Here is a 27260-nt window from a genome sequence, read left to right as displayed (position 1 = left end):
AGCGAGTTGTCTGTCCCTGTGTACCAGCCTTCTTGTGCGGAGTTTGCCTGTTCTCCCCGTGCTTGCATGGGTTTCTTCCTTGATACCCAAAACATGCGTGTCAGGTTAATTGACCGGTCCAAATTGAGGGAGCGAGTTGTCTGTCCCTGTGTGCCCTGCCACTGGCCGGCAACAAGTTTAGGGTGCCCACTGCCCACTGGCTGAAGATAGCTGAGAAGGGCTCCAGCACCCCTGCAACCCTACTGAGGATAAGCGATGCAGGTAACGGACGGATAATATCCTTCAAAGTCAGATTTATCATCAGAACCACAAAAGAGTTGTTTCCCTCATCGTGATTTTTTCGTGGTTATTTATATCTTTCAGGACAAGTATCTGTTTTCTTCATTGTCTATGGGACCATGACTAAAACTAGTGTGATAATGAGATAAGACCTAAAGCCTTTTCATGTGTCATCTACATTACTGGTGATCTAGTGATTTGGATTCAGCACTCTGTGGTTCTGGATTTGTGTACAATGTTCAATTGCGTTTCTATGATCATTGATTTTTGCAATCCGGAGATGGAATAAGAGCTTGCTCTGTCCACTCCACGCATCGGCCCGGTATTGCAGTACCTCCGGGAACGGTGCATTCGCAATGATCGCAGCAAGGCTTTAGGGCTAGGACCTTAGCTTGGCCTTTTGGCTGAGAGTAAGTGTCCCTGCTCCTAGGCTTTGTAGCGTATTATGAACTGACCGATAACGGATAATGGATGATGAATAACGAAGATAGAACAATAACCCTTAAAAATCCCACTCTCCCTGCCGTGACTGGGGTTAGTTTCTTCTGATGTTTTGTTATTGCGGTCAGCGATATTACATTGCACGACTATGATAATATCCACCCATCCATTATCTGCACCGCTTATCCTCAGTAGGGTCGCGGGGGTGCTGGAGCCCATCCCAGCTGTCTTCGGGCAGTGGGCAGTGGTCACCCTGAACTGGTTGCCAGCCAGTCGCAGGGCACACGGGGACAGACAATTCGCTCGCTCATTCACACCTAGGGACAATTTGGACCATCCAAATAACCTAATATGCATGTTTAAGGAATGTGGGAGTGCCCGGAGGAAACCCACGCAAGCACGGGGAGAACATGCAAACTCCACACAGGGAGGTTAGATGCCATGATATCAGAACTGTGCCACACACGCACTAACCACTGCGCCGCTATGATAATATACTACTGTAAAACCTGATGTATGACATCTATCCAAACTGAGTGCATTATACATGAATAAATACGGTAGTTGTCAACCGCATTAATACCTCCTGTCAATCATCTGGTAGCACTTCTTCATCCAGGAGAATCCAGGCATCCTCCGGCGAGGCGTGGCACCGTTCAGGTAGACGATCATGTAGTCCTCTGCCACCATCAGCTCCAAAGTGCTGATGACGTACCTAAAACAGCCATTTAGGGCAATGTTTCTCCACCTTTTTGCAGCCAAGACACGTTTGTTTTTTATCCAAAAGTCTTGAGGCAACCCGTCGGTCGAGAGGGAGAGAGAGCTCGGTCGAGATGGGGGAGAGCAATGATAGAGTGGATATATATAGAAGAGAGAGAAGATAAGGAGCAAAAAAAGAAAGAGATCGAGGGGGTAGATAAGAGAGAGAGAAAGAAAGGGATGCTTAAAGAGATAGAGAGGCTGAAAAAAGTAGATAAAGAGAGGGAGCGCTATATAGGGAGGATGGAGAAATAGGAGAATGGGAGAAAAACAGGACACACCGATGGAGGGAGAGAGAGTGAACGAGAGAGAGACAGAAAGAAACAGAGAGACTTAAAAATAAAGATGGAGCGAGGGTTAGAGAGACTGAAAAAGAAAAAGAGAGAGAGGGGAGAAATAGTGAAATTGAGAGAGAAAAGAAGAAGACAGGAGAGATATAGAGAGATAAGACAGAGAGAGGGGGATAAAGACAGGATAAATAAAGTGAAAAAGTGAGAGAGAAAAAGAGAGAAAGTGAAAGAAAGAAGACCAAAGAGCGAGAAAAAGTAGACATGAAGGGAGAAACACAGGAAATAGAGAGAGGCAGTAGAGAAAGAAAATTATGAAAGAGACAGAGATAGCAAAAGAGAAAGAGAGGAGATAGACATGAGAGAAAGAAAGACAGAAAATAAAAAGGAAGACAAGAGACTAAGGGGGAACAATGCCAAGAGAAGCGCAAGAGAAAAATTAGCTGCACTTTTAAATATGCCCAGTTGATGTCGCCTGTATTTATTTTTCTCTTTTCTTTGTCTCTTTCTCTCTTTCATTCTCTTTTCATTCTTTTACTCTCAATGTATTTATCTTTCACTCTCTTTCCACCCTTTTTATGGCTCTCTCTCTTTCTTTTTCTCTGTCCTACTAGATTCTTTCTCCTGTTTTCTCTCTTCCTCTCTTGTTTCTCTTTTTGACCTCAATTTTTTTATAACTCTTTCATTTGCGCTGTCTTTATCTGTTTTTTTTCTCTCTTTAACTCTCTCCCTCTTTCTCTTTGATTTTCTCTTTTTCTCTTGTGTTTTGTTTTCTGTTTGTTTTTCCTCTCCCTTTCTTTTTTCTCTATTTATTACTCTCCCCTTCTTTTTCTCTCTCTCTCGCTTTCTTTCTCTCTGTCTTCCTCTCCCTTTCTCTTTTACTCTGTCTTTCTCCCTTTCTTTTCATCACTTTCTGACTCTTTGTTTCATTTTTCTTAACTGGTCTGGCCCCCTGCGAGGATGCTTTTTCTACCACGGGGCCCTCAAGCAAAAATGCGTTGGACACCCATGCAGGACAGCATAACTCACAAGAAGAGATTTTCCATGACGTAGTTGTAGCTGTCGCAGTCGCTGTCGGGCAGGAAGCAGGCGGCGAACACGATAATGGCGTTGCGTTCGGCGTAGTAACCTGACGGGGGAGGAATGCCATCACACATGGGCGGAGCCAGAAAGGAGGCGGGGCCGAAATGAGGCGGGGCCAAAAGGAGGCGGACTCTCTACCTCCGTGCGAGATGACCCTCTGGTACGCTTCAATGCACTTCATGTCGATGCGGTGCTCTTGCTCGCCGATCACGACGCTCCTCCACGGTGGATTGTCCTTGCGGCCCTCTTCGAATGCTTTCGGGGGGTCGCATTCTTCTTCCGGGGGGACCGGGTGGTCGTGCTCCTCGTCTGACGTATCCAGTTCCTCGATGTCGGCGTCCGGGTCGTCCCCGGTGTCCGGGGCCTCCTCGTCTGTGTCCAGGGCGTCCTCGGAGAGCGGTGAACCTTCGCTGCGCTCCAGCGACACGTTCATGGGCGGCGCCGTCAATTTGCGCCGATGATTCGAGGCTCCCGACACGTCTGCTGAGGAGGGGGGATCTGATGGGTTGAGAGAAGCCCAATTCAAGTCAAGAGACAGGGATCAAGAGACAGGGTCCCGGGTAGCCCCTAAGAACACCAGAGTAGCTCAGAGGAAATATCTTAAACCTAAACTCAACTCCGAGCCTGACCTGATTTTCAGCCCGAGTCAGGCCTAACATGTCAATCATTATGTTTGGGTGGGGCCAGGTTTCCATCTAGCTCTTTCAATAAATATATATTTTTATAAAATTGTAGTGAAGGATTTTATACATTTGACTATAAAGGATTTTATACGATTGAATACAAGTTACATTTATTGAGTGCAATGAAGATTTTCACCGAGTAGGCTATAGTTCAATGACAGGTCGCGCCGTTCCGAATGCAGAATATTTTGTCTAGTTCTGTTGATAACAGGACTCTGACGGAGGACGTCAGGCGATGTTTTGAGAACAAGGCCCTGATGACGTAGAAACGCTCTGTGTTGTTTTGGTTAATTCCAGACATCGTGGCGCTCTTCTCCGAGGTGGTGAAGCCCGGGGTGCTTCATTGGCGCGCCCATGGGAGGAGTTGGCGCGCCGTTGAGCGGGGAGAGGGTGGCCAATGAGAGGAGAAGCGAAAGGACTTGAAGAGAGGCTTCCCAGAGACTCCGACGACACTAATTCGACTAATTCAGCTATTTTCGATGGAGTACACTTAAGTTAAATTAGTTAAATTAATAAGGAAATTTAATCTGCCCCCGTGTGAAAATGTCGGCTATTCTTGTTTATCTTTTCCATCAAGAAATGAGCGCGCATAGTTGGGTGAATGTAGGTTGTGTTTGGTTGATGGAGTCAGATAACTAATTCGAACGATTTGGTAAACGATATATTTTAATATTTAATTCCAAACAGTAGGGTAAACTTATGTTTGGATACTACACTAGTGAGTAGTTTGGGCTTCAAGAGTGCGTCTGCAAATGAATAAACAAACAGAAATCGCCTCCTTGCATTGCTGATGCCGCTATCGGTGTGTGAGCGTGAATGGGTCTTCAGTCACTTGAAAAGCGCTATATAAATAAAGACCATTTACCAACATGTACTGTACTAAACTTTTGCAATGTAGATTAAAAAACTCCTTGTAGTCTCTATTATCTACCCATCATTGTTCTTCTTGATCTCTTTGACACTCTTTCTTAAAGCGCTAGATTTTTAAGGACCTCCTGCTGCTGTGGTTTATGGCCCAATTTTCAACCCTTCAAAATGACAGCTATCCTTAGAATTTTCCCAGCATTTTTTAAAAACAAACCAGTGTTAGAAAATTGTCTCTTTAGACCTGGCGCCAAAATGTGTGGACATCAATACACATCAAACAAGAAACTCGATAACCTCTACGGACCTATAAATAATAGATATATAAATGTCTATACAGACAGTCTAAATCACATCTCCTCCTCCCAAGTCTTCACAAATAAAATATGAAATTTGGGGTCTGCTTTGGGCTCGGTCCTGCAAATCAAGTGAACCGGTCGGGCCTGGGTCAGGCTAGATTTTTATAGATCTTACCCCTCGAGTTGCCCAGAGACGCCTTCTGAATATAACACATCAGTGCTGGGTCATTGTGATTTTCTAGGAAATTGGATTTGGGATATTTAAATCGGGTATCGTCAAACTTTTTGAACGCGAGGGATACTTTTTTGTCACGATTTAGGGTGAAGGGTGAAGGATTTTATACATTTTACTATAAGGGATTTTGTACGATTGAATACAAGTCACATTTATTGAGTGCGATGAATATTTTCACTGAGTGAGCTTCAGGTCACGCTGTTCCAAATTCAGATTGTTTTGGCTGGGGAATGTTGATAACAGAACTCTGACGCAGTACGTCAGGCATTGTTTTGATAAACCCTGGGTGTTGTTTTGAGTTCCTCCAGACATCGAGGCGAGGGGGTGGACACCACGTGGGGGCTTTCATTGACACACCCATGGGAGGAGCCGGCACACCAGCTTGTGGAAAAAACGTGGGCAGAAGAAGATCGAGGAAGAACGAGAGAGGAGGCTTGATGGAGACTCGAGCGACACTAATTCGGCTAATTCGATGGAATTCGCTTAGTTAAATTGTTTAAGAAATTAAATCTGCCCCCGTGTGGAAATGCCGGTCTCATGTCCATCTTTTCCCATCAAGAAACGAGCGTGCATTGTTGGGTGAATGAAGGTTGTGTTTGGTTAATGGATTCAGATAACTAATTCGAACAATTTGGTAAATGGTACATTTTAATATTTAATTCCTAACAAGGGCTACAGTTTTGATAGGCATAATTATCGTGCTATAACTCTGTTATTGCTATGTTGTTATTATGTTATTACCATGTTGTAATTATTTGAAGTAGGCTTCAAAGAGTTAAATGAATAATAACAAGGCGAACACATCTTTAAATGAAATTTGAACTATTAGATGATTGAATGGTAGTCTGTGCAAAGCAGATATTTTTTTACCAAACAGTGATACAAATAAATTGAGCAGATTTTGATAATACACGATTAATTTTTTGATAAATTGAAGCCCGAGTTAGCCTTCGAAGACTGGGCTCAGTCTTAAAGGGACAGTAACTAAATTTTACACCGTTCCATCTCCATCCATCACACGTTTTTAACTTTGTTCTCTGTGTACCTTCCTTGTCGTCAATTTCCTCAGCCTCCTCGGTGGAAGACCTCCTCATCGTCATCGTACTCAGCATCCCTTCCGCTGGGGGGTCCGCTTGGGTCTCGCGCCTGCTCCCGAGTCACACAAACACAAGCCACAATACTTTCGATGAACGGCAAGTTACACAAAAGGATACAAACATAACGCCAAATAAAGCCAGTTTACGGCAGGTTGCACGTAAGAGGAACAATACAGAGCAGCTTGCCCCTCCCCCCTGGCCTGGCCCGTTTCAACCCGCTCCCTGCACATGTGATTTAAACTTCAGTCAAGATTAAAAGCAAAAGGAAACACAGACGTGCACGCTGCCGTGCAACTATTTGCAGACCTACCTTAATTTACAGCAGCTTTTCCAGCACCATGTCACATGACCTCGTCACTATGACGGACACAAACACACAAAGACCGAGGAGGGATGCGTAGGAGGAGGGGGTTGGGGGGAGTCATTAGAATTACAAAGTGGGGCCGAGTGATGCGACTGTTAATAAGGAACAGCACACACAGTCCTGCAACCAACTGAGAGAAACAAGGTGTGTCAAACTCGTATTAGCTCGGGGGCCACAAGCTACATAAGGGGCCGCCCAAGTACATTAGAGGAAAAGAAGAAAGGAAGAGGGGAAGAAAAGAGAGAGAAACAGAAAGAGAGAAAAAGAATGAAAGAGAGAGGAAAGAACACAAGAGAGGAAAAAAGAAGAAAAAAAAAGAAAGAGTAAGAAAGGAATCATAAGAGTGAGATAAGGAGGGGGAGAAAGGAAGGAAATTAATGAAAGGGAGTAAAATAGAGTGAGAGAGAGCAGAGAAATATAACGGGAGAAAAACAGGGGAAAGAATGAAAGGGAGACAAAGGAAAGGGAGAAAGAAAGAAACAAAGAAAGAAAGAAAGAAAAGGAGAGGGACAACAAAAGGGAGAAAGAGAGAAAAAGAATTACGTAAGAGAGAAAAGGAGCAAATAGAGAGTCAAAAGACAATTGAATGACAAACACTTGCGCATTTCCATTTCCTTCTTCAAGTCGATCGTTGTTGTCACTGTTTTCCACTTTTCCTTCCCCTTATCACACATTTTCTTGGGACCCATTACTATGGTCAGAATAGGGAAATAACAAAATCCCAATAACATGAGATGTGGTCTCTCTCAAAACAGAATTGTGTCATGACTGCTGATTTGGGAAACCTGCAAATGCTCCGTTGGCGCCAACAGGCCATGTCGCTGATTGGTTCCCTGACTCTTTTTAAACCCCCGTTTAGAGAGAGGAAGCTGTCAAAACCGTCCTGCGAACCTACGCTTTCGCTAGGCAAGCTCCGTACCCTCCGACAATCTCCTGCTCTGTTTTCTCCTGCCTGTTACCTGTTGCCGACATGTTTCTCTACCCGTTTCTGCCCTGCTCTTCTGTCCCGGCCATCAACCTGTTTTGCCCTGTTTCTTGCCTGATATTCATTGCCGACCTTTTTTTTGGACTCGTTACCGCCCTTGCTCCCCTGTCCCGGCTATCGACCAGCTTTCCTGCCGCCCACGACTATCATCGCTCGACACGGAAGTGCCACTCCTTCGTTCCTGCCATCAGCTACCCGTGTCCGACGATCATTGGATCGTGGAAGCAAGCACTTCTCTCTTTTTCAATAAAACTGAGTAAAACGAACGCTATTGGGTCCTGTCTCCGTTTCTGGCTTGTAACAGAATTGATACAGTGCCGATTTACTGACCAGGAAGAAAAGATCAGATGAAGGGCATTACTGGCATCTACTATTAAGTAGTGACCCTCTGTTTTTTTTTCTTCCTCTTAGCATTATTTTGCCATGGCAAAGCCCTGGGACCCACTGAAAATGGGTCGGTGGTCCGCTCTTGGGCCGCGACCCACCTGTTGGGAATCACTGTTTTACCAGATATCTGAAAAATAAATGATACATCAAAAAGAGTGACCGATTTTGAGCAAAACCGACCTGGACATGAGAAAGTGGGAATATCCCTCAGGCACATATTGGACAGGATCCTCCCTCTTGGGCTGTACGTATTCGGAGCTGCAAGGTTCGAAAAAGCTCCCGTCCCGCTGGAAGTCCAAAACTTGATCGGAAAACTCGGCGTAGAGGTCTGAGGAATTCCTCGCAAGCTCTTCCTGGTTTTCTGTTTTTGTATCCACAAGGTGATAATTGTAACTGCTTTGAGGTAGACCCTCGAATGTCTCCCACTGGTTTGTAGCACCTGCATGGGTTGAATGTTGTGAGGTCCTGTTTTCGCATCTGGAAAATGAGAAGAGGCTTTGTTTTGTCATTGCCATACATTTACCAAAGAGTAGATGAAACATACATCCATCCATCCATCCATTATCTGCACCGCTTATCCTCAGTGGGGTCGCGGGGGTGCTGGAGCCCATCCCAGTTATTTTCGGGCAGTGGGCAGGGGACACTTTGAACTGGTTGCCAGCCAGTCGCAGGGCACACAAAGACAGACCATTCGCTCGCTCATTCACACCTAGGGACAATTTGGACCGGCCAATTAACCTGACATGCATGTTTTTGGAATGTGGGAGGAAACCAGAGTGCCCGGAGGAAACCCACGCAAGCATGGGGAGAACATGCAAACCCCACACAGGAGGCTCGATCTCATGACCTCAGAACTGACCAGCAGACGGGCTAAGCAATGTGGCGCCGTGCTGCCCATAGACGAAACAGTTTAGTAAAAAAAACAACAACATGGTATCCAGTTTACTCTGCAGGATCCAATTGTGTACAGTAGACGCCCAGGAAATGAGATTAAACCGTTGTGAGGTGAGGTAAAATTTCCGTACGGCGTGGGATAAAAACCCATATTAAACAGCTAATGCGTGCTCAACCCCTTTACTTCAACTTCAACTTAATTGTCAAATATGCTATATGCACAACTTACAGCACAGATATATGCAGTCCCTTCTCAAGGTTTCTTCATTTTCCTCATATTGAGGTTATTGAGTTTTTCCCTACCCTCATAAAGGTTTTAGATCAGGGGATGGTGTAAATATGGTGGTTTGCAATCATCTGTGGTCTGTGTAGCCCTTTGAGATTAAGGGCTATAAAAATAAACATGACTTGACTTCCTATTCCACACGTGCAAACATGCAATGAAAAGGCACAATACAAATAAAAAATAGCAGCAAGAACAAAAATCTGCTTTTTCTTTTGGGTTTTTTGCCTTTTTGGGTCAAAAAAGAACAAAACAGTATGCCTAATAAAATATATATATATATGTATATATATATATATATATATATATATATATATACATATATATACTGGTATATATAAGTTTTATATAAAAAAATATGTGCAAGGTATAGCTAGAATCTACCCCAGGGGGGGGAAAAAATTACAACTTATGTGTAATATACATGTACCTTACAAAATCTAATTATACAAAAATACATATGTAAAAGTTGTTGAGTTATTGTTTTTGTTTTGTTTTTTATTTGGATGTTCGAATAAAGTTTTCATTCATTCAAAAAGAAATTGTATTTACATTTGGTGTGACGTGACTTAAGCTGGTCAAATGGGGTAGCAGATGGTTGCAGAGAGGGGCACAGGGTGGCGCCAAGCATCTTACAGACGTAACTCTCTATATAACACCGCAAAGTTTGAAATCTTTAAGGTTTAGGGCAGGTGAAATAATTTGTTGTCGATAGTCGTATAGTGGGGACGAAAAATATTGTTTTCCTCACTGTGAAGTGAAAAGACCAAGATGCGGCATCCCGAGAGTCTACTGCATTCTTAGTGCCTACCTGTCTGGAGTCTATCGTTTCAGAAGATCCACTGTAACCAGTCTCCAAAAAGTACAGCAAAATTAACAAGAAGTAAAAAGTTCTACTTTGGAATCTCAGAATCTGTCCTTCACTATCTCAAAAACCTGAATGGTGTGTTCAATACAGTCATCAAAATAGCCAAGAAAGTCATTGGCTTCATTCCTAGTCATTATTAAAGACCCCTCACACCCTGTCCTTGATCCGGAAAGGTCCAGAGGGCGCCACTTACCCTAAATTCAGAGAGCAGCTTTGGTTAGAAGTCCACCAGTCTCTGTCGTGATGTCCAGCCAATCCATCGTCGGTCGTCCCAGATTGTTCATCATAATAGTCAAGTAAACCATGGTGGAGTGGTTCAGTGTCTTGCGGGGAACATCTTCCCACTAGCTCTTTTGTAAAACTCAAAAGATCATGAGAACTTTGAGAAGTAGTCTGTTCTTCCTCGTCATAGTCCTCCTCCATCAAATCTCCTGAAAACGGTAAACCGAGGGCTTTATCATCAGGAACAGCCGACTCGCTGACAGGGGTGCAGACCAAGGAGCTGGTGCGAGAAGTCGCGGAGCTATTGCTCAAAGATCGAGGAGTGTCCCCTGTTTGTAAGGAATCTCCCCAGACTGGAACGTTAGGATGGGGCTGAATTGAGTTGACGGGGGAGTGCTCGCTGTCTGAACCAGAGGTCTCCATAGAGATTTGGGAGTGGACATAAACCTCCTCTCTGGTTCTCAGGAAGTGGTCTGAAGGCTGTCTCAGTGATGGTGACATACTCGTACCCATGACGTTCGATTTATCTTCATTGCAGTCTTTGTCCAACAGCGTTTCACTCCCAGGTGGTGGTAGTCTGGATTCTGGCTGGAATCCTTTGTTGATATTGTGGTCCTCAATGGTCGATTGATCAATCCTCTGCACCATGGTTTTCTGATTCTGAGCTTTTAGCACTGAAACAGCATAGGTGAGCATATTAAACGTTTCCATGGGCTTTCTAGATCCTTTTGACCTCCCTTCAGTCTCTTTGGAGTCGTGCTCTGCTGCTTTTACGGTTCCGGGCTGAATAATATAGTCCATTTCAAGGCATGATGAAGAATCCCCGTCTGAATTGGACCTTAGTTCATCTCGACTGCCTGGACTCGTTTTGACGGTCTCACTGTCGACACCAGGGCTGGGGCTGAGTGACATTATGTCCTTTGTGGAACATTCTTGCTCTTGACTAACAGGGAGAGTGACGCTTTCTGGCAGGTTCTGAGGTGGTCTCGCGGGTCCAGAACCTTCTAGAGTCCTTGAATGTCCAGAGCTTTGATATTCACAAAATGACTGATGATCCTCCATAAGTGTCTGAGAATCATCAATCAGAATAAACGGTGATCGAAGCTCGGCAAAGTTGGATTTCTCAGTGGAATCCAAACCACTTTGCCCCTCAAAAGTAAAAACTTTATTCAAAAAGCTTTCATCATTTGGAGTTTTTTCTTTTACAGGTTTGGACAGAGCTATGAAAGGACTGGATTGGTCTTCCAGTTGGATTAGATCTGCAAAAGGACCACTGTGGATCTCAGGGGACGAGGAAATGTTGGAACTGCGGCCTCCGAAATTGTCGTAATCAGAAATTGAGATGACCATACAAGGAACAGATGGAGTCTTAGAGTCCTCAATTTCTGATATTCTACCTTCTTCACCATCTATTACTATTTTGACACTCTGCTTGTGACTAACGTCTTCTTGTTCTCCTTTTTCAGCTTCTGTTCCTTGTTCTTTGGTTTCTGTACAATCATCGGCTGAGCCAGGGTGACTATGGTCCTTTCCATTTCCAGGTCCTTCCGGGCTAGCGGATGAAGAGCTGTCTTCTTGTATAGTCGTGTTCCACATTTCCATGCCTCCGTAGGAGAGTTCCTGAGGACTTTCTAAGGAAGTGCCGCCTTCCATGTTGGGAACTCCACCTGCAAAGGTCCCAGAGTCTTCTGACAAGTGATCAGGAGTCGTGAGAGGGGAAAAACCGTCGTCTCTGATGGTTGTATTCCACATATCCAGCGATTCCGGATAAGATGTAGTGGTTCCACTATCTGATTTCAGAAAACCTTTTTGTTCTGAATAGGTCCAGAAATCCAGCATTTGCAGGTTTTTCTTACTCCCCTGTGCTTCTTCACTGTCCTCTTTAGAAGTATCTGGCGTTAAAGTGCTGAGGATCACTTTCTTCTTCTGTGAAGGTCGCTTCATTTCTTTCACTCCAACAATCTTTTCTTGTGTTTCCTCGTCTGGTGGTGTCAACTGCAGATCCACCACAGTAACAGAGTTCCATCGATCACAGATTACGGAATCTGGATTCCAGTTGTCAAACGATTCCGTCTGTTCCGTGATCAGACTAAGCTGCGGTTCCAGGCTCCAGTCCCTTTGGGTCCTATCCTCCCGAATCAGTCTTCCACCATCTGAGTCTTTGCGCTTTACTTCCTCTAGATTTTGGGGGCTTTCAAACCCTCTGCTTCGATTCCAGGCTTCAAGAGAAGAAGGTGTTTCAAAGCCAAGCTCTTCCCAAGTTTCAGACAAGGATGACGAAACGCTGTCCTTGTGTTGGAGACCGCTGATCCTCTCTGCCACGTCCTCAGGGAAGAACCTGGCGCCAGAACTACTAGAAGGATGACTGCCGGCCAGGCTGTTGACCGGTGTCGGAGGAACAACAGTCTCGATCATTTCCAAAATCTGACAGTCTGGATCTGAAGAAGACTGCCTGCTTTCCAGACCGCCCAAAGAACTGGGATCAGAGAAGTCCACCATGTTTAGTTCTTCGTATTCTGACAAGCTAGAGCTCCCAACCGTTTGCCCAAGGACATAGGGCGGATGGACCGGCTCGAAATGAAACTGATCCATGTGGTCGTTTCTTTTTTTGTTAGAACGCCGCCTCCTCTCTGGCGGCACAGGAGGTGAAAGAGACAACAGTCCTAGAGGAGAAGGGTTCCTTAACAGCAGGCCCGCAGAACCCACCGATGACCCAATGATTTCGCCAACCGGGCTGTCGTCACTGAGGAACACAGAGCTTTCTTTTGAGGAGCGACTGCTGCGGATTGTGTTCATGCCGCTGTCAGGGCTCACCAGCTCCACGCTCGCTCTGACACCTCCTGGATCGTCCTCACCTTCTGGAACCACCCTGAGGATACAAAAATAAGGTTTGGTGCCCTCCAAATGCTGGATCTTTGGATATATTCAACCCACCTCTCCATTGCTACCACATTTCCACGAGCTCCATCAGGTCTCTCAGTGTCTGAGCCTTCCATGTCATTGATCCCTGAGGATCCCTGAGAGAACTCTACGCTGCCTGCCACCCCCTCGGTGGAGGAAGTCATGCTACTGGGGTGACAGGCTAGCATAGAGCTCCGGCGATCTACGAGTTCTTTAAGGAGCCCTCGGACTTCCTCTTTCAGCAGCAACAACGATGCACCTGAAGTTTTGACGAGGTAGACCTGTAGACAACCTCTCAGCGCCACTTCGCTGGTGAAGGACACGGAAGTGGTCTCTTCTAGCTCACAACAAATCTGCAATGGAAGCAACCACAAAAGTGGTAGAACTGATTCCACTAAGACTACGGTACATAGTTTTCTGACTCATTAAAGCATCACATTGCAAGTTATATTCTTAGTAATGAGCTATCAGTACTGTAGACTCCCTGGGATACAGCGACTTCACCTTACAATACTTTCCCTTTGCAATGTGCAATAAGATGAGATGTTTTACCTGATTAAGAAGCTCAGTGTTGTTGGAATATACAGCCACCTGAAGGTGCGGAGGACCAACTGCATCCTCAACGGCCAAGAGAAGCGTCATGCCGTCATAGCCGTGCCGATTGCAGAAAGATTTCAAGTCATCCTCGTAACTAAGCCGGTGCTAGGAAAGAGTCGAGACACATCACTGTAAAAAGATGATCATTACCGAAAATACTACTGCGTACATAAGGTATTGTGTGATATATTTTTAAATGTTATGTTTTTGTTTCTAATAATTTTTGATCATCTTTTTGCAGAAAGTGTGAAAAATAATGACGAATAAGCTTTTGTGTTGCTCTAATACAAAATCGACAAACCCCTGCTACTGCACATATGATTTCCCTCGCAAAAGGAGGCCTCAATGATAGACAAAGACCTCAAAATGATTTATAGGCCTTAATTAGCATTTGTTTTTTTAAAGAGCCACACAGAGGGATTATGCTAATTCCCTCGCTGTGATGAATGGCTTTAGAAGTTGCGCTGTCTCTTAAGCAAAAGTTGTCTCCGACATATTTTCTGGGGCATTTTTGAATATGAAGGAAAGAAAATTGGAACGCATTCCTGACACTTCTCGTGGTTAATCCATTCGGTAACCTGGACCCCGCTTTTGGAGATAATGGATCACAGGAGCGTGAGTGCAATTCATTTTAGGATGAAAAAAATGGCAAAAAATAGCCACAAGGCCCGACAAAATGGTGCTTTGTTTGTCCCCGCTTTCAACAATCATAGACCTGGGATAATGGATCTTTGCCACAATCGTGTATTTTATTTTAGGCGAGCCAGAATGCCACAGCTCCTGATAAAAGGGCCTTCTGCCGCTCCAGCTGGGTTTTCCTGCGTGGGTTTCCTCCGGGCACTCCGATTTCCTCCCAAATTCTAAAAACATGCTTGTCAGGTTAATTGGCCAGTCCAAATTGTCCCTAGGTGTGAATGAACGAGTGAATTGTCTGTCCCTGTGTGCCCTGCGACTGGCTGGCAACCAGTTCAGGGTGTCCCCTTCCCACTGCCCGGACATAGCTGGGATGGGCTCCAGCACCCCTGCGACCCTACTGAGGATAAGCAATGCAGATAATGGATGGATGGATATATATATAATTTTACAAAATAATTTTCTCAAATTATTATTTTACTAGGTAACCAATCGTTTTACATAACCCCCCAGGGTCTTAAACTCCCAAGCACTGTGCAATGTGAGAGGCGAATTAGTGCTAACACGTTGCTAATTTATAAAGACGTGCAATCTGGGGAACTGGATGGGAGGCTAATTTTTGCCGTTAAGAGCCAAATGGCAGCCAGACGGTTTCCCTGCGTGGCATCCAATGCAAGCTTTGCACGCTTCATCTTCTCTTGGCTCATGTATGTGTTTTTGGGTGTTTTTTGTGAGTGTTTGTACCGATACAGACATATTAGAATTAAAATTGTCTTTATCTTTACCCTTTTAGCCGACTGATTTCTTCATTTTTTGAACTACAAACTGTATATTCTATATAGGATTATTTATATAAATAAAACATGTATATATTGAAAATAATTGTATTGTACTCAATTACTCTTATGAATTCATAATGAACGTTGTTTACAACAATATTAGACATGACACTCTAGAGTAAACATGTCATACAAGACTTAAAAGATAAAAATAAGATTGAAAGGGATATTAACATCCACGAGGAAGAACTTGTAGTCCAGGAAGAGTATCTTGCCATAGCACCTACATTGCTCCAGAGAGCTTACCGCAGTAATAAATGCAATGTTTATAGCATATTACTTTTTTGGCCAATCATTGTTTACATTTTAAACTACAAATAAAATGTTGCATATTTCAACTTAAAATAAAAAACATTTTATTTGAAAAATTATCAGAATTGTTTTTTAAGTCATTGAAAAAAACGTAGTGTAGTCATAATTTTTGCCCTCACCTGCGCCCGCTCTTTTGGCTCCAGCTGCTCGTTTCCTAAATGGTTCCCCTCCTATTTTAACTGAGTACTCTCATTCACTTCTGGTCAAGTCCGTCTACAAACCTCCGCATTTGCAAAGCAAGCATTTTTTGACTCTGACTCCCGTTTTGTTCCCGACCTGTCCTGTATCCTGTATCCTGGTTCTGTTTCCTGGATTGATCCCCGATCCAAGCTCCGTTCTCCTGTCCTGGCTTACGGTGACCTGATTCTGTTTCCTGTATCGATCCCTGATCCAAGCTCCGTTCCCCTGTCCCAGCTACCCGTATCCTGATTCTGTTTCCTGTTTTGATCCCTGATCCATGCTCCGTTCTCCTGTTCGGCTACCCGTATCCTGATTCTGTTTCCTGTATCGATCCCTTAATAAAACATTGTGCGAAACGTTAGGCATTTGGATCCCCTGCTTGTACCGGTCGTGACAAGTGTGCATTGTTTACAACGAGAATAGACACCCCAGGAAAATGTAACAAAAGACTTAAAAGATAAAAATAAGATAAAGAAAATATTAAAATCGGCCAGGAAGAAATTGAAGTCTAGGAAGAGCATCTTGACATAGATCTGTTGCTTCGAGTGGCTTAGTGCAGTATGAATTGCTGTCTTTATGGCATTTTACTCGTTTAACTAATAGATGATTTCATTTTGGTTTTTGAAATTACAAATAAAATGTTGCATATTTTAACATAAAATAATAATAGTAAATTTTATTGAAAAATTAGTTAGATATAAAATTGTCCTCTGTGCCATTTTGAAAGAACTATTTACTAACTATAATAATTTGATGTGTAATCTGTCCAATTCATTCAGTACTTTCTCAAAAATGTAGTGTTCTGATAAGTTTGCCAAATCTTATCATACAAACTTACAACTCCAGCAGGATCCATTTTGTTTGTGAAGATCTGACACCCTCACTTTGCCTAAAAAATCCTGTCCCAGTTAAGTTTCATTTTCCAGCTAAGTTTCCCTTTTGTCGATCCCTGGCCTTTTCCTATAAAAACAGTGGTCAGCCATTTCTCGTTACTTACTTAATGGGAAGCATTTTAACCTGGTCACGAATGGTCCAGAATATTCTGTTTATTTCTTATTTTGTTTCCTTGTAATATGAAATCCCCAAAAGAACTCTCTTCAGTCCAAATACTTGGTCGGAATCTCGGAATTGAACACCGCGCGTGTCACGGATTGTTTACGTCAACAGCAATCAGTTTTTGGAACTTTTGCACATTGTCACACTTGAATCCACAAGCATGAAGTTATTTTCTCCGTCTCACAGCTTCAGGTGCACCGGTCCGCAACTCGAGTCATAATTCACGAAAGGCGCTTCCCGCAGTCGCCGGCAAAGAATCAATCGCGCGTTAAGCCGTTTGCGTAGCCTTTGCGTCCTCCTCACAACACGGCTTTCGGTGCCACCCAGATGAATCCATCAGAGCGGCCGTGATTTATAAACGTGTCTGCATTCGCAGCGGAGGCCGCCCCGCTCAAACGCTCGCCAGCATCATCAACACTAAAGGGGGGTTTGCACAAACAAGCGCATATGTCCATCTTTCGCTCTCTTGATGATGATTCGTGGTTCGCCCGACACGGGGACTGCGAAAGGGGGGATACGGCGCCGTGGAGCTGAGCTGAGTCCACAAATGTTTTGTTTTGTTACACGCAGGCTTGGGGAGTAAAGGAAAACAGTGTTGTAAAAAGGTATTTGCCCCATTGCTGATTTCTGTGTTTTTTGCATATTTATCACTCACATAGGTTTAAAATCATCACACTAAATTTTAATATCACACACAGACCACCCAAGGAAATACAAAGTGCAGTTTTGAAAAGTTGATTCCATTTCTTAGAAAAAAAAAATCAAAATCTTTCTGGCCTTATGTGGAAAAGTTATCCAAAAGTAATTGAAAGTAACAGTCACATTACTTCAATATTAAAGTATTCGGATTACGTTACTGATTGCATTTTTAACAAGTAACTCATAACTGTATCGGATTACATTTTTAGAGTAACCCTCCCAACCCCGTATGTCCGTCTTTCGCTCTCTCGATGATGATGCTTGGTTCGCACCACATGGGGATTACGAAAGGAAGGGTTGCAACTGAACTGAGCGGAGTATACAAATGTTTTGTTTTGTTTATACGCTCGCAAAACCCCCGAGATGCTACGAGCGGGGAATGAGAATGAAGGCGGGATGAGGAGAAACCGAAAAAAGTTAAGATATTCCTTTTTATGATAAGTTGCCGTTCGTGGTCTCCAAACTACAAGACGAGTGCTCTGGAATGGTTGGATTTAGTTAGCTTTTTTTTTTTTTTACTTAACTTGCAACTATAAGGGTCAAAAAAGGCCAGAGAGAGTAGAATGTATTTCTGGGAAATTTCTCGAGTCTGCAAAACTGAAAATGCAGAGTCAGCTTTTTTGGGCAGTTTTCACATCTGTGGTAACCTACCTGACCGCCTGTAAAGGATGGTTTTGATATTCAATGTTGTTCTGGCCTAAAAACAGATGATAAGTGTATACAAAACAAAAACACCTGGAGTAGTCTATATTTTCACATAAGACGGATGTGAGTGTTTAATGTTCCTTGGACGTTGCATAGTAAAAAAAAAAATCGAAAAATATGAATAATAAAGATTTTAAAACATAAAAATAAAATATATTAAACATCATTTTTAAAATAAAAAATATATTGCATATTTTAACATGATATTTTTTCAAAAGAAAAAAAATCATAATATATAAGAGTTAATTACATAAAAAATAAAACAGACAAAGAAACTGAAACTAAAAACAAAGTGTTGCATATTTCCAAATTATATTTTTTGTATGCACAATAAATTAAACACAATAAATATATAATTATATAAAAATAATAAACAAATAAATATATACATTTGTAAAAGCGATTTGTAGAATCCCCAGTTTGTAATATTTGACAACTAGATGGCACTGTATTGTCTAATGCAAACCAAAACAAGTGCCAAATGAGCACAGCATAGTAGCAAGATGACAGTCCATCATAGTGGCGACTACTAGGTAGGGATTCCACTATATAAATAAATACAAATTTCTTGACCAATGAATATTTTAAAAAATTAACATTGGTGTGATAGCTGTATTTTTGCCTAGAATTCAAATCAATGTTTTCTTTTTACTGAATGAAAGATTTTTGTACCACTAGGAGGCACTAATTATTACAAACTGTCTCTTTAAATTAAAAACAGCTAATTTTTCATTGATATCAATGTATCCTGCATTGTGCAGACAGCAAACAGCAAATGCTATCACAGAAGCAGATTAGGAAGGGCTTTGTGTGTTGGATGGGCGTGATTGTCTGTGTGTGCGACTTTGATAAGCTGGTTTATACTGTCAGTCAAGGAGCATGATGGGCCTAACAAAACAAACGGCAACGGCTACCTTTTATTGCTTGTTCCATTGAAAATAAATTCATCAATAAATTGGACTCTGAGGAAATTCAGAAAAACACAAAGAAATGGTGATCACCAGCAGGTGCTCCGTGGATTTTGATCAGGTTCAGGAAGGTACTGAGGCGGCGTCAGGAGAGAAAGCATTAGCGGTGCTGCAGGCCCGGCCTACTGCTACAGCTACATACCAAGCCGCCCCTGACAAGCCTGTATCTCACCAACGCCAGATCCATTACCCATGAAACCAATGACCTGGAGCTACGATTCGTGGGAAACTGTAACATTCCCGCCTTTTGTATTTTAATCGTCACAGAGACATGGCTCAGCCCGAGGATCCCCAATGCTAGTGTGCAGATAGACACCCGCTCTCTACATCGCTTTCTTACACTGAAAGGAGAAGCCCTCCAATTTTGTTGTACTTTTGTGTAATGGCAATAAAGACTATTCATTCAACTGCTATCTATAGATGTTATTTTGTTACAGTCTTACACTCTCAGTCGGTATGGACGTCATCTCGAGGTAAGTTTGACCCTTTTGGGCTTTAACTTCGCTGATTTTCACTTATTGCAGGGGGTTCTGGTCCCCATTAACCGTAATAACCAAGGGGTTCATGTACTTTATAAAGAAAATAAAAATAAATCCAACATAAAAAGGAAGGGTGCTGCTCTTTAATCTAGTCCCTAGGAGCTCCTTGTTGCACCTACTGTCTCCCGGCGCCTACCATCAGAAAAGCATTTAGCGGGTGCTGTGGCTGCAGGCCCCGTCATTAGCTACAATAATTATTTGTGCAAAGAGCATCCTGGCAAGGGTAGCAACGCTTACGCAAACACAATGGCCGGGGGAGCCAACAACTAGTGTTGGGACTAATGCGTTTCAAAGGAATGCAATGCTGGATTGCATTTACTTTTCTAGGAAGATTTTGTGACTTAACCATCTTCAAGAATAGTGTGTTGCTCCGCTTTTTATTAGAGCATTTAGAGTGTCCTCTAATTCACAGGTTCTCAACTAGTCTGACTTAAGGACCCGGGCTTTAGATCAGGGGATGGTGTCATAATAGTCTAGGGTTTGCAATAATTTCTGGTCTGTGCAGCCCTATGAGACTCTTTGTGATTAAGGGCTATACAAAGAAACATGACTTGACTTGACCACCCTAATGACAAGCTGCGACCCAAATCAAGATATAAATTAGACTTCTTAAATGTATTCAAAGAAAAGTTTGTGCAGCTTAAAGCAGTAATAGTAGAATATAGTCCTCTTATTTTCAATAAACCAGCAAAACCTAAACGACTTTAAGTAGTGTACTGTATATACTCCCATATAAAGCTTCATCGCAAATAAGTGACCCCCTAAAACTGCATTAAAATAGCCACATACTAAAATAAATTGATGAAGATGAATGTGCTAGTAAAAAGCTGAAAATACAACATTTGTAAACCATTTACTGTACCTTAAAGCAGCGCTTCAATGGCAGACACTCCATCTTCGTATTTGGGGATTGTTAACTTCTTCTACTCAATCGTTTTTGTAACCGTTTTACATTTTCTTTCCCCTTATTACTAACTTTCTTAGGACTCATTTTTATGGGCAGAAAAAAAAAGACAAAAAATGAGATGGGATACCTCTCAAATGAGCTAATTGACTGAACAGGTAGAAGAGATTGAGCATGGCATTATCGCCATCTACTCTTAAGGAGTGTGAATGGCCCTCTGTTTTTTTCTTCTCAGCATTATTTTGCAAAAGAAAAGGCCCACTACCCACTGAAAACAGGTCCGTGACTCACTTTTGGGTCCTGACCCACCAGTTGAGAAACATTGCTCAAACTGCTAAATACTCCAGTTTTGTTTATGATGTCACATAAAACCCTTAAAACTTTTAATGAAGTGTTAGTTTATTTTCAAAAAAGAAAAATGATATTTGATTGACCTTTAATGTAACGTGACTTGAGCTGGTCAAGTGAATTAGCGGGTGGTTGCCGGGGGAGGCAGGGACAGTGGATCATAAATAAAACTGATTTTAAAAATAAAACTCGTAAGGATTGCTTGTCATGCCTTTAAATGATTTCCTTGCTTTAATTGCCGCTTTGATTTTAATGATATTCCCAATTGTTGCATGAGCTTTCTTATTTCATGATAATTTCAAAATTAATTTTCTTCTCTACTCCTACATCACTCCAAATTTTGGATTCATAGTGAATAAAAACAGTACAATAAAAAAAAACAGAAAAGCATTGTGGTATGTAGTTTAGTCAAACGCTTATCGGCATTTTCATGTTGTTGTAACGCAAACCAATGGCAGACCGGCATTTTATATAACGTGGCAGACAGGCATTTTAGAAAGGTAACCTGTCATATGCAACTTGTCTTATGCAAACACACAAGTTTTCAAAAAAGGATGTGCACAGTTATGCTTAACTGCAAAGTAATTCTGAACACATTTATGGTGGTGCTGTCTCAAGAACAAAGTACAAACGCTAAATGTCTACTTATGAAGATATTCTCCCTACTCTATATACTCGCGTTCAAGCCAAATGTACTATTATATAATCAAATGCTGAAATGATGGGTCTGTTTGTATGCGCATATTTGATTATGTATCACCAGTAGCAAATAATATGCATGGGGAGATGGTTTGAACCGGAAAAAACATGGTAAATCAACAAGGCAAACATCAACACAGATTTTACAGTAAAGGTATGCTGAATGGTATTTTCATTTATTAACTTATTTTCCAATACACCATGCCTCCAGAGAAAAAAAGAAAATATATTGGACAGTGCCCGGAAACGGAGAAGATCTTTGAGTGGTTTGAAGCCCAGAGACAAAATGGATATGGAGTGTCTCGGCTCATGTGCAAGCTCTCAAAATTGCACAAGGGTTCACTGCTTCCACTGGTTGATGTAAACGTTTTTTTCTATCTCTTTTATTCTATTTTAAAGCATGTTTAGGCAGTCAGCTTTGCTACAAATATATATATGGTAAATTACAGCCAGATAGTTACTTTCAGAGTAACACGCTCCTTTTGGGGGATAATGGAATTACTTTTTAGATGTAGTAACCAGTAACTAATCACTGTTTTTCAGTGGCACCGCCCAAAAACACCAGGGATGCATCGGAAGCCTCCACAAACGAGCGCCCCCCTCTAATCAAAGAATTCTCCAGACCTCCTCCACAAAATAAAGCAGAAATGTCCATATTAACACACTGCCGCCCAAAACAAAACAAGACATTACTCACAAAGTCATGTTTGTGGCTGCGGGCGCTGTCCCTCCCACAGTTCATCAATTCCACAGCACGACAAGTCGTCATCCCCACAATGCTTCATCTGCTCGTTCTCATTTGCATGCACACGAAAGTGCTCGTATGCGCAAACACGGACGTGCTCGTACACGCAACAACGCTAAGATTTGAGCTTCACGTTGCGTGATGTATGCATTGCACCAAAACTTCCTTCAGTTCAACTTGGAGGGATCGATGAAGTGTCAGAAATTCGCAGATGTTTTTTGCTGGCCCTTTTTCCTTTTTCATTTTGACAAAATCGTGGTTTGGAAATCGTGTCGGACTGGTGAACCATGGTATTTTCACCTGAACACCTAATAAGGGGCATATAAAGTCAAACTGAAGCTGTACTTGGAGTGTCAGCATAGTTTTGGTCTGTTTTTGAAGATAAAAGTCGCAGGTGCCGCGATAGTCAAAACCCACAAAGTAGAAAACTTTATCCATCCATCCATTATCTTTTGCTTATCTGGTGTCAGTTCACGAGGGCAGCATTCTCAGCAGGGAAGCCCAGACCTCCCTCTCGCCAGCCACTTCATCTAGCTTAATGGTTTGCACCTTTTTGCAGGCTGGCACCCCCTTGGCTCCCCAGTGAATTCCTAGCGCCCCCTTCGAACTGCCGCCCCCCTATCGCCCCCTTCTTCCTCAACTTGGTTTGATAGTCTAAAACCTTTGTGAGTGATAAATATGCAAAAAAAACAGAAATCAGGAAGGGGGCCAATACTTTTTCATGACACCTTATATGTATCCCATCCATCCATCATCTGCACCGCTTATCCTCAGTAGGGTCGCGGGGGTGCTGGAACCCTTCCCAGCTGTCTCCAGGCAGTGGGCAGGGGACACCCTGAACTGATTGCTGGCCAGGGGCAGGGCACAAAGGGACAACTTGGACCTGTCAATTACCCATGCATGTTTTTGGAATGTGGGGAGAAACCCACACAAGCACAGGGAGAACATGCAAACTCCGCACAGGGCGGCTGGTACACTGGGACAGACGACTTGCTTGCTCATTCACACCTAGGGACAATTTTGACCGGTCAATTAACCCGACATGCATGTTTTTGGAATGTGCGAGGAAACCGGAGTGACCAGAGATAACCCGCGCAAGAACGAGGAGAACATGCAAACTCCACACAGGAAGGCTGCTGTAGCTGGACTTGAACCCTGAACCTCTGCACCGTGAGGCTGCATGCTAACCACCCAGACGCCACCTATATATATATATATATATATATATATATATATACATATGTATATATAAATCTAGGAATTATGTTTTAGGAATGATTGTCAAAAAAATCCCGATCAATCATCCACATTTAAGCTAATGTCCATCAACATTCATATTTTTTACCCACAAATTGAACTCCAAACACACAAACCATTAGCAGCTAATTGAATTTAATATATATATTTTTTCTTTTTTGTAAGAAGAACCATTAAAGTCGGACAAACACAATTAAAACACAACGTATCAATACACACACGGCAAATGACACGATGGAGCAGGCGGAGGGGGGCTTATGTTTTCACATCATTAGGGGCCCGACGTGACACCGGCCCCGCTGGCCATTTCTTCGATATAAAGTCTCTAATGGGGGCCCCATTGCTAAAATATGCAAGCAAAGTCCTGCACACACAAACGTAAGCCGTTTGCAATGAACGCTTATTTATTCACTAAACGAGGATGTGAGTGTTTAATGTTCCTTGGACGTTGCGTAGTGTTCCGGGGGAGACAGAGCTCGAGCCCCCCGACAACGCACAACATTTATTTTACACATAGCCTGGATACTGCGCTATGCAGCCGCACTCAAGAGGGCTTTGCAAGCTTTTAATGGATGTGTGAGGGTGTGCAAGAAAACAGTAGGAAGGGGAACTATGTTTGTGTGTGTTGGATTTTTTCGTTTTATTTATAAGTAGGGAAGAGACACCTGCTTGCAAGTATCAGGCTATATTTAAATGCAAAACACAGTGATAGGTATACTTTCTTGGGAAAAAAAAGGTACCGGTACTTAAGGTTTTTTCCAAAATTATCATACAGTAGAGCCCCAGGACAAAGCATTAATCCATTCTGTAAGCTTTCCATATTGCGGGGGTTTGAAACCTATGGTAATTCAGCTCTAATGTCTTACGAACCCCTGGTATTCCAGATAGTGTTATATGGTAAGTGTGTGTGGACCAAAATTACCTGATAAATGTAGAAGAAAAAGAAAAACAAGATTTGATTGATCCTTGGTGTGACGTGACTTGAGCTGGTAAAGTGGAGTAGCAGGTGGATGCAGGGTAAAGGGGTGGGGGGGTCTGGGGGGGCCGGTGACAGTCAGATTAAAAATGAAAAATGATTTTAAAACTTACACTTGAAAGGTTCGTCATGCCCTTAAATGATGTCCTTGCTTTAATTGTCCCTTTACTTTTAAAGATATTCCAGATAGTCGATTGGTTATGGCTATATTCTTTAACAATGTATGTGCCTCATAATCTCATCTCTCATCTCATCAGCCATACCGCTTATCCTCATTAGGGTCGCGGGGGGGGGGGGGGGGGGGGGGGGCTGGAGCCCATCCCAGCCATCTCCGGGCAGTGGGCAGGGGACACCCTCAACTGGTTGCCAGCCAATCGCAGGGCACACGGGGACAGACAACTCATTCGTTCATTCACACCTAGGGACAATTTGGACCGGCCAATTCACCTGAAATGCATGTTTTTTGGAACGTGGGAGGAAACCGGAGTGCCCGGAGGAAACCCACGCAAGCACGGGGAGAACATACAAACTCCGCACAGGAAGTCTGGAGCTGGATTTGAACCCACGCAGGAGGTTCCCATGACATGAACTGTGCCGCACAAGCGCTAACCACTGCCCCACCGTGCTGTATTTCATGATAATTTCAAGCTTAATTTCCATGGTTAGCATGTTTTCTCGTCTTTTGTCCAGCATCATTACAAGCTTTGGACTCATAGCAAATAAAAATAGTACAAAAAACAAAAACTCGAAGGGATTGTGGTAGATAGTTCAGCCAATAGCATGTCGGCATGTTCATGTTGTAGTGACGCAAACCAATAGGAGACAGGTTACTTGTCATATGCTAACACACTAATAAGTGTGAATTTTACAAGTTTTTGGCTACGCAAAATAATTTGTCGATGATGTCATATAATATGAAAATGACGTAAAAATGCGCCCAAAAACATCTTATTCCACTCTGTAAAGCGAAAAGGGCAGGATTGCCGTATCCTGGGGGTCTACTGTAATTCTTGTCATTTTTAGATCTTGATTGTGAAGCAGCCATCCTACAGTGGTATTAGTACACCATTGCGAGTGCCAATACTTTGAGATAAGTCTGATATCAGCAACAACACCGAAACATGTATACTCAACCAGCCCCCTATGGTAATTATTTTATTTTATTATATTTTTTGTTGATTTTTATTGATACCTGTTAATGGATTTTTTTGCTTCTTTATTTACCGTAATTCCCAGTCTATAAGCTGCAATTTTTGTGAACCAATTGCAACCCTGCGGCTTGTGAAGAGATGCGGCTAATGTATGCATTTTTTTCAGCACTGTGTTACTTGTGTTTCTGCTGTGTTTTTTACTCTGTGACTGTTCCCCGTGTATTTGTTATTACAACTTTAAAAACTGCTTTTGTGTCTTTCTTATTAAATATCTCATTTTTCAATGAGGGCACATGTGGTTTATAGTCAAGTGCGGATATTCCATGTACAAATTTTTTTTTCGCTAGAAAAAAAAATCTTTTTTTTTGTGGCTTATAGTTAGTCAGGTGCTGACTTTACAGGGTTTGAACACCTTTTTTATGGCCAAATTCATCCATCCATCCACTATCTCCACCGCTTATCCTCAGTAGGGTCACGGGGGTGCTGGAGCCTATCCCAGCCATCTTCGGGCAGTGGTCAGGAGACACCCTGAACAATGCCAGCCAGTTGCAGGGTACACAGAGACAGACAACTCACTCGCTCAGTCACGCCTAGGGATAATTTGGTTAGGCCAATTAACCTGACATGCATGTCTTTGGAATGTGGGAGGAAACAGGAGTGCCCGGAGGACACCCACGCAAGCACAGGGAGAACATGCAAACTCCAGACAGGAAGGTTCGATCTCATGACCTCAGAACTGAGCCGCGAATGCGCTAACCACTGCGCCGCCGTGCTGCTGGCCAAATTCAAGCACTTTTTAAGGACTTTGAAAGAAAAATCCGGTGTGAATAAATTTGTATTACAAATCAAAAGTATTCGGGTTACTAATTATTCATTTTTTTCTTAATTATGTGACATTATTAACCTAATGTTTCTGTTTGTAGATCTCTGAGCTTGGTGTGTTGAGTGTTGTTTGGACTACTATTCTACACCGGGAAACACTTTCTTAATTTTTTGCCCATAATAAAGGTCCATGATTGCTACGTAACCCTTGTATTAATACACAATTCATAGTGTCCTGCTTGGGTGTAGCATGTAGCAATCGATTAGCAAAAAAATCAGTTAAGCTAGTAATCTCTGTGAAGTACCTTTCATATGACTGGAGAGTACTCACTCTTTTTTTGCATACTTTGCAAGATGCCGTGCGTGGATTCGTTCCACGTTTTAGCCATTGTACTTTGTATTTTCGAGCCATTTTTCATTCTCCCATAATGCACCTGGCTTCTTGAGCGCAACGTTAGGGGCGATGACGCTTGACATGACAATGCCATACAAACTAATGCCAATTGCCGTCATCACTAATGAAAAAGAAATGCAATGGAAACGCGAAGCCACCAAAGCAGACCTGTCAGCCTCATTTTTAAGCAGACTTATTTGATTTTCTTCATTTAAAGTGTGGTCTTTCGAGTCAAGTGCCGAGAAAAAAGGGCAACATTTATAAATTATTACAAGCACTTCACCTGAAATTCCAGCACTTTTCAAACCTTTAAAAACGCAACATTAAAATTGAAGTATTTTTAAGGATTTCAAGCACCTGTACAAACCCTGAATATAATCCGTGAATTAGTGTAGATATTTCATTGTATTGTTTATTTGTGTGGTCCATTCAGGCTTGTAAAAATCTCGTAGTTATTTCCATGGCCACAATATTATTTTCCATTGATCCAATCAATAGTGATCTA

The 27260-nt window shown here is 42.6% G+C and overlaps 1 protein-coding gene and 1 pseudogene across 6 annotated transcripts in view; one reads left to right on the top strand and one right to left on the bottom strand.

Annotated features, from left to right (window-relative positions):
* LOC148365890 (uncharacterized) overlaps window positions 1-27260 on the bottom strand; it is a 59226-nt gene that overhangs the window by 9630 nt on the left and 22336 nt on the right. For 3 of the 6 annotated variants that reach the window (XM_088336349.1, XM_088336353.1, XM_088336354.1), the window contains exons 7-14: window positions 13484-13633; window positions 12965-13284; window positions 10002-12899; window positions 7944-8240; window positions 5976-6079; window positions 2988-3347; window positions 2796-2895; window positions 1304-1435 (exon numbers count right to left, since the gene is read on the bottom strand). In XM_088336349.1, coding sequence (XP_088192475.1) covers window positions 1304-1435; window positions 2796-2895; window positions 2988-3347; window positions 5976-6079; window positions 7944-8240; window positions 10002-12899; window positions 12965-13284; window positions 13484-13633 — 4361 coding nt within the window. The remainder of the gene's footprint in view (window positions 1-1303; window positions 1436-2795; window positions 2896-2987; window positions 3348-5975; window positions 6080-7943; window positions 8241-10001; window positions 12900-12964; window positions 13285-13483; window positions 13634-27260) is intronic. The other 3 variants (XM_088336351.1, XM_088336350.1, XM_088336352.1) reach the window with 3 other exon arrangements.
* LOC148365891 (U2 spliceosomal RNA) lies at window positions 522-635 on the top strand (annotated as a pseudogene).

Source organism: Urocampus carinirostris, chromosome 5 (genome assembly GCF_059441175.1).
Source record: "Urocampus carinirostris isolate Australia breed hairy pipefish chromosome 5, RoL_Ucar_1.0, whole genome shotgun sequence".
NCBI lineage: Eukaryota > Metazoa > Chordata > Actinopteri > Syngnathiformes > Syngnathidae > Urocampus > Urocampus carinirostris.
Note: the sequence above shows the minus strand (reverse complement) of the source record. Positions and strands in the feature narration are given on the sequence as shown.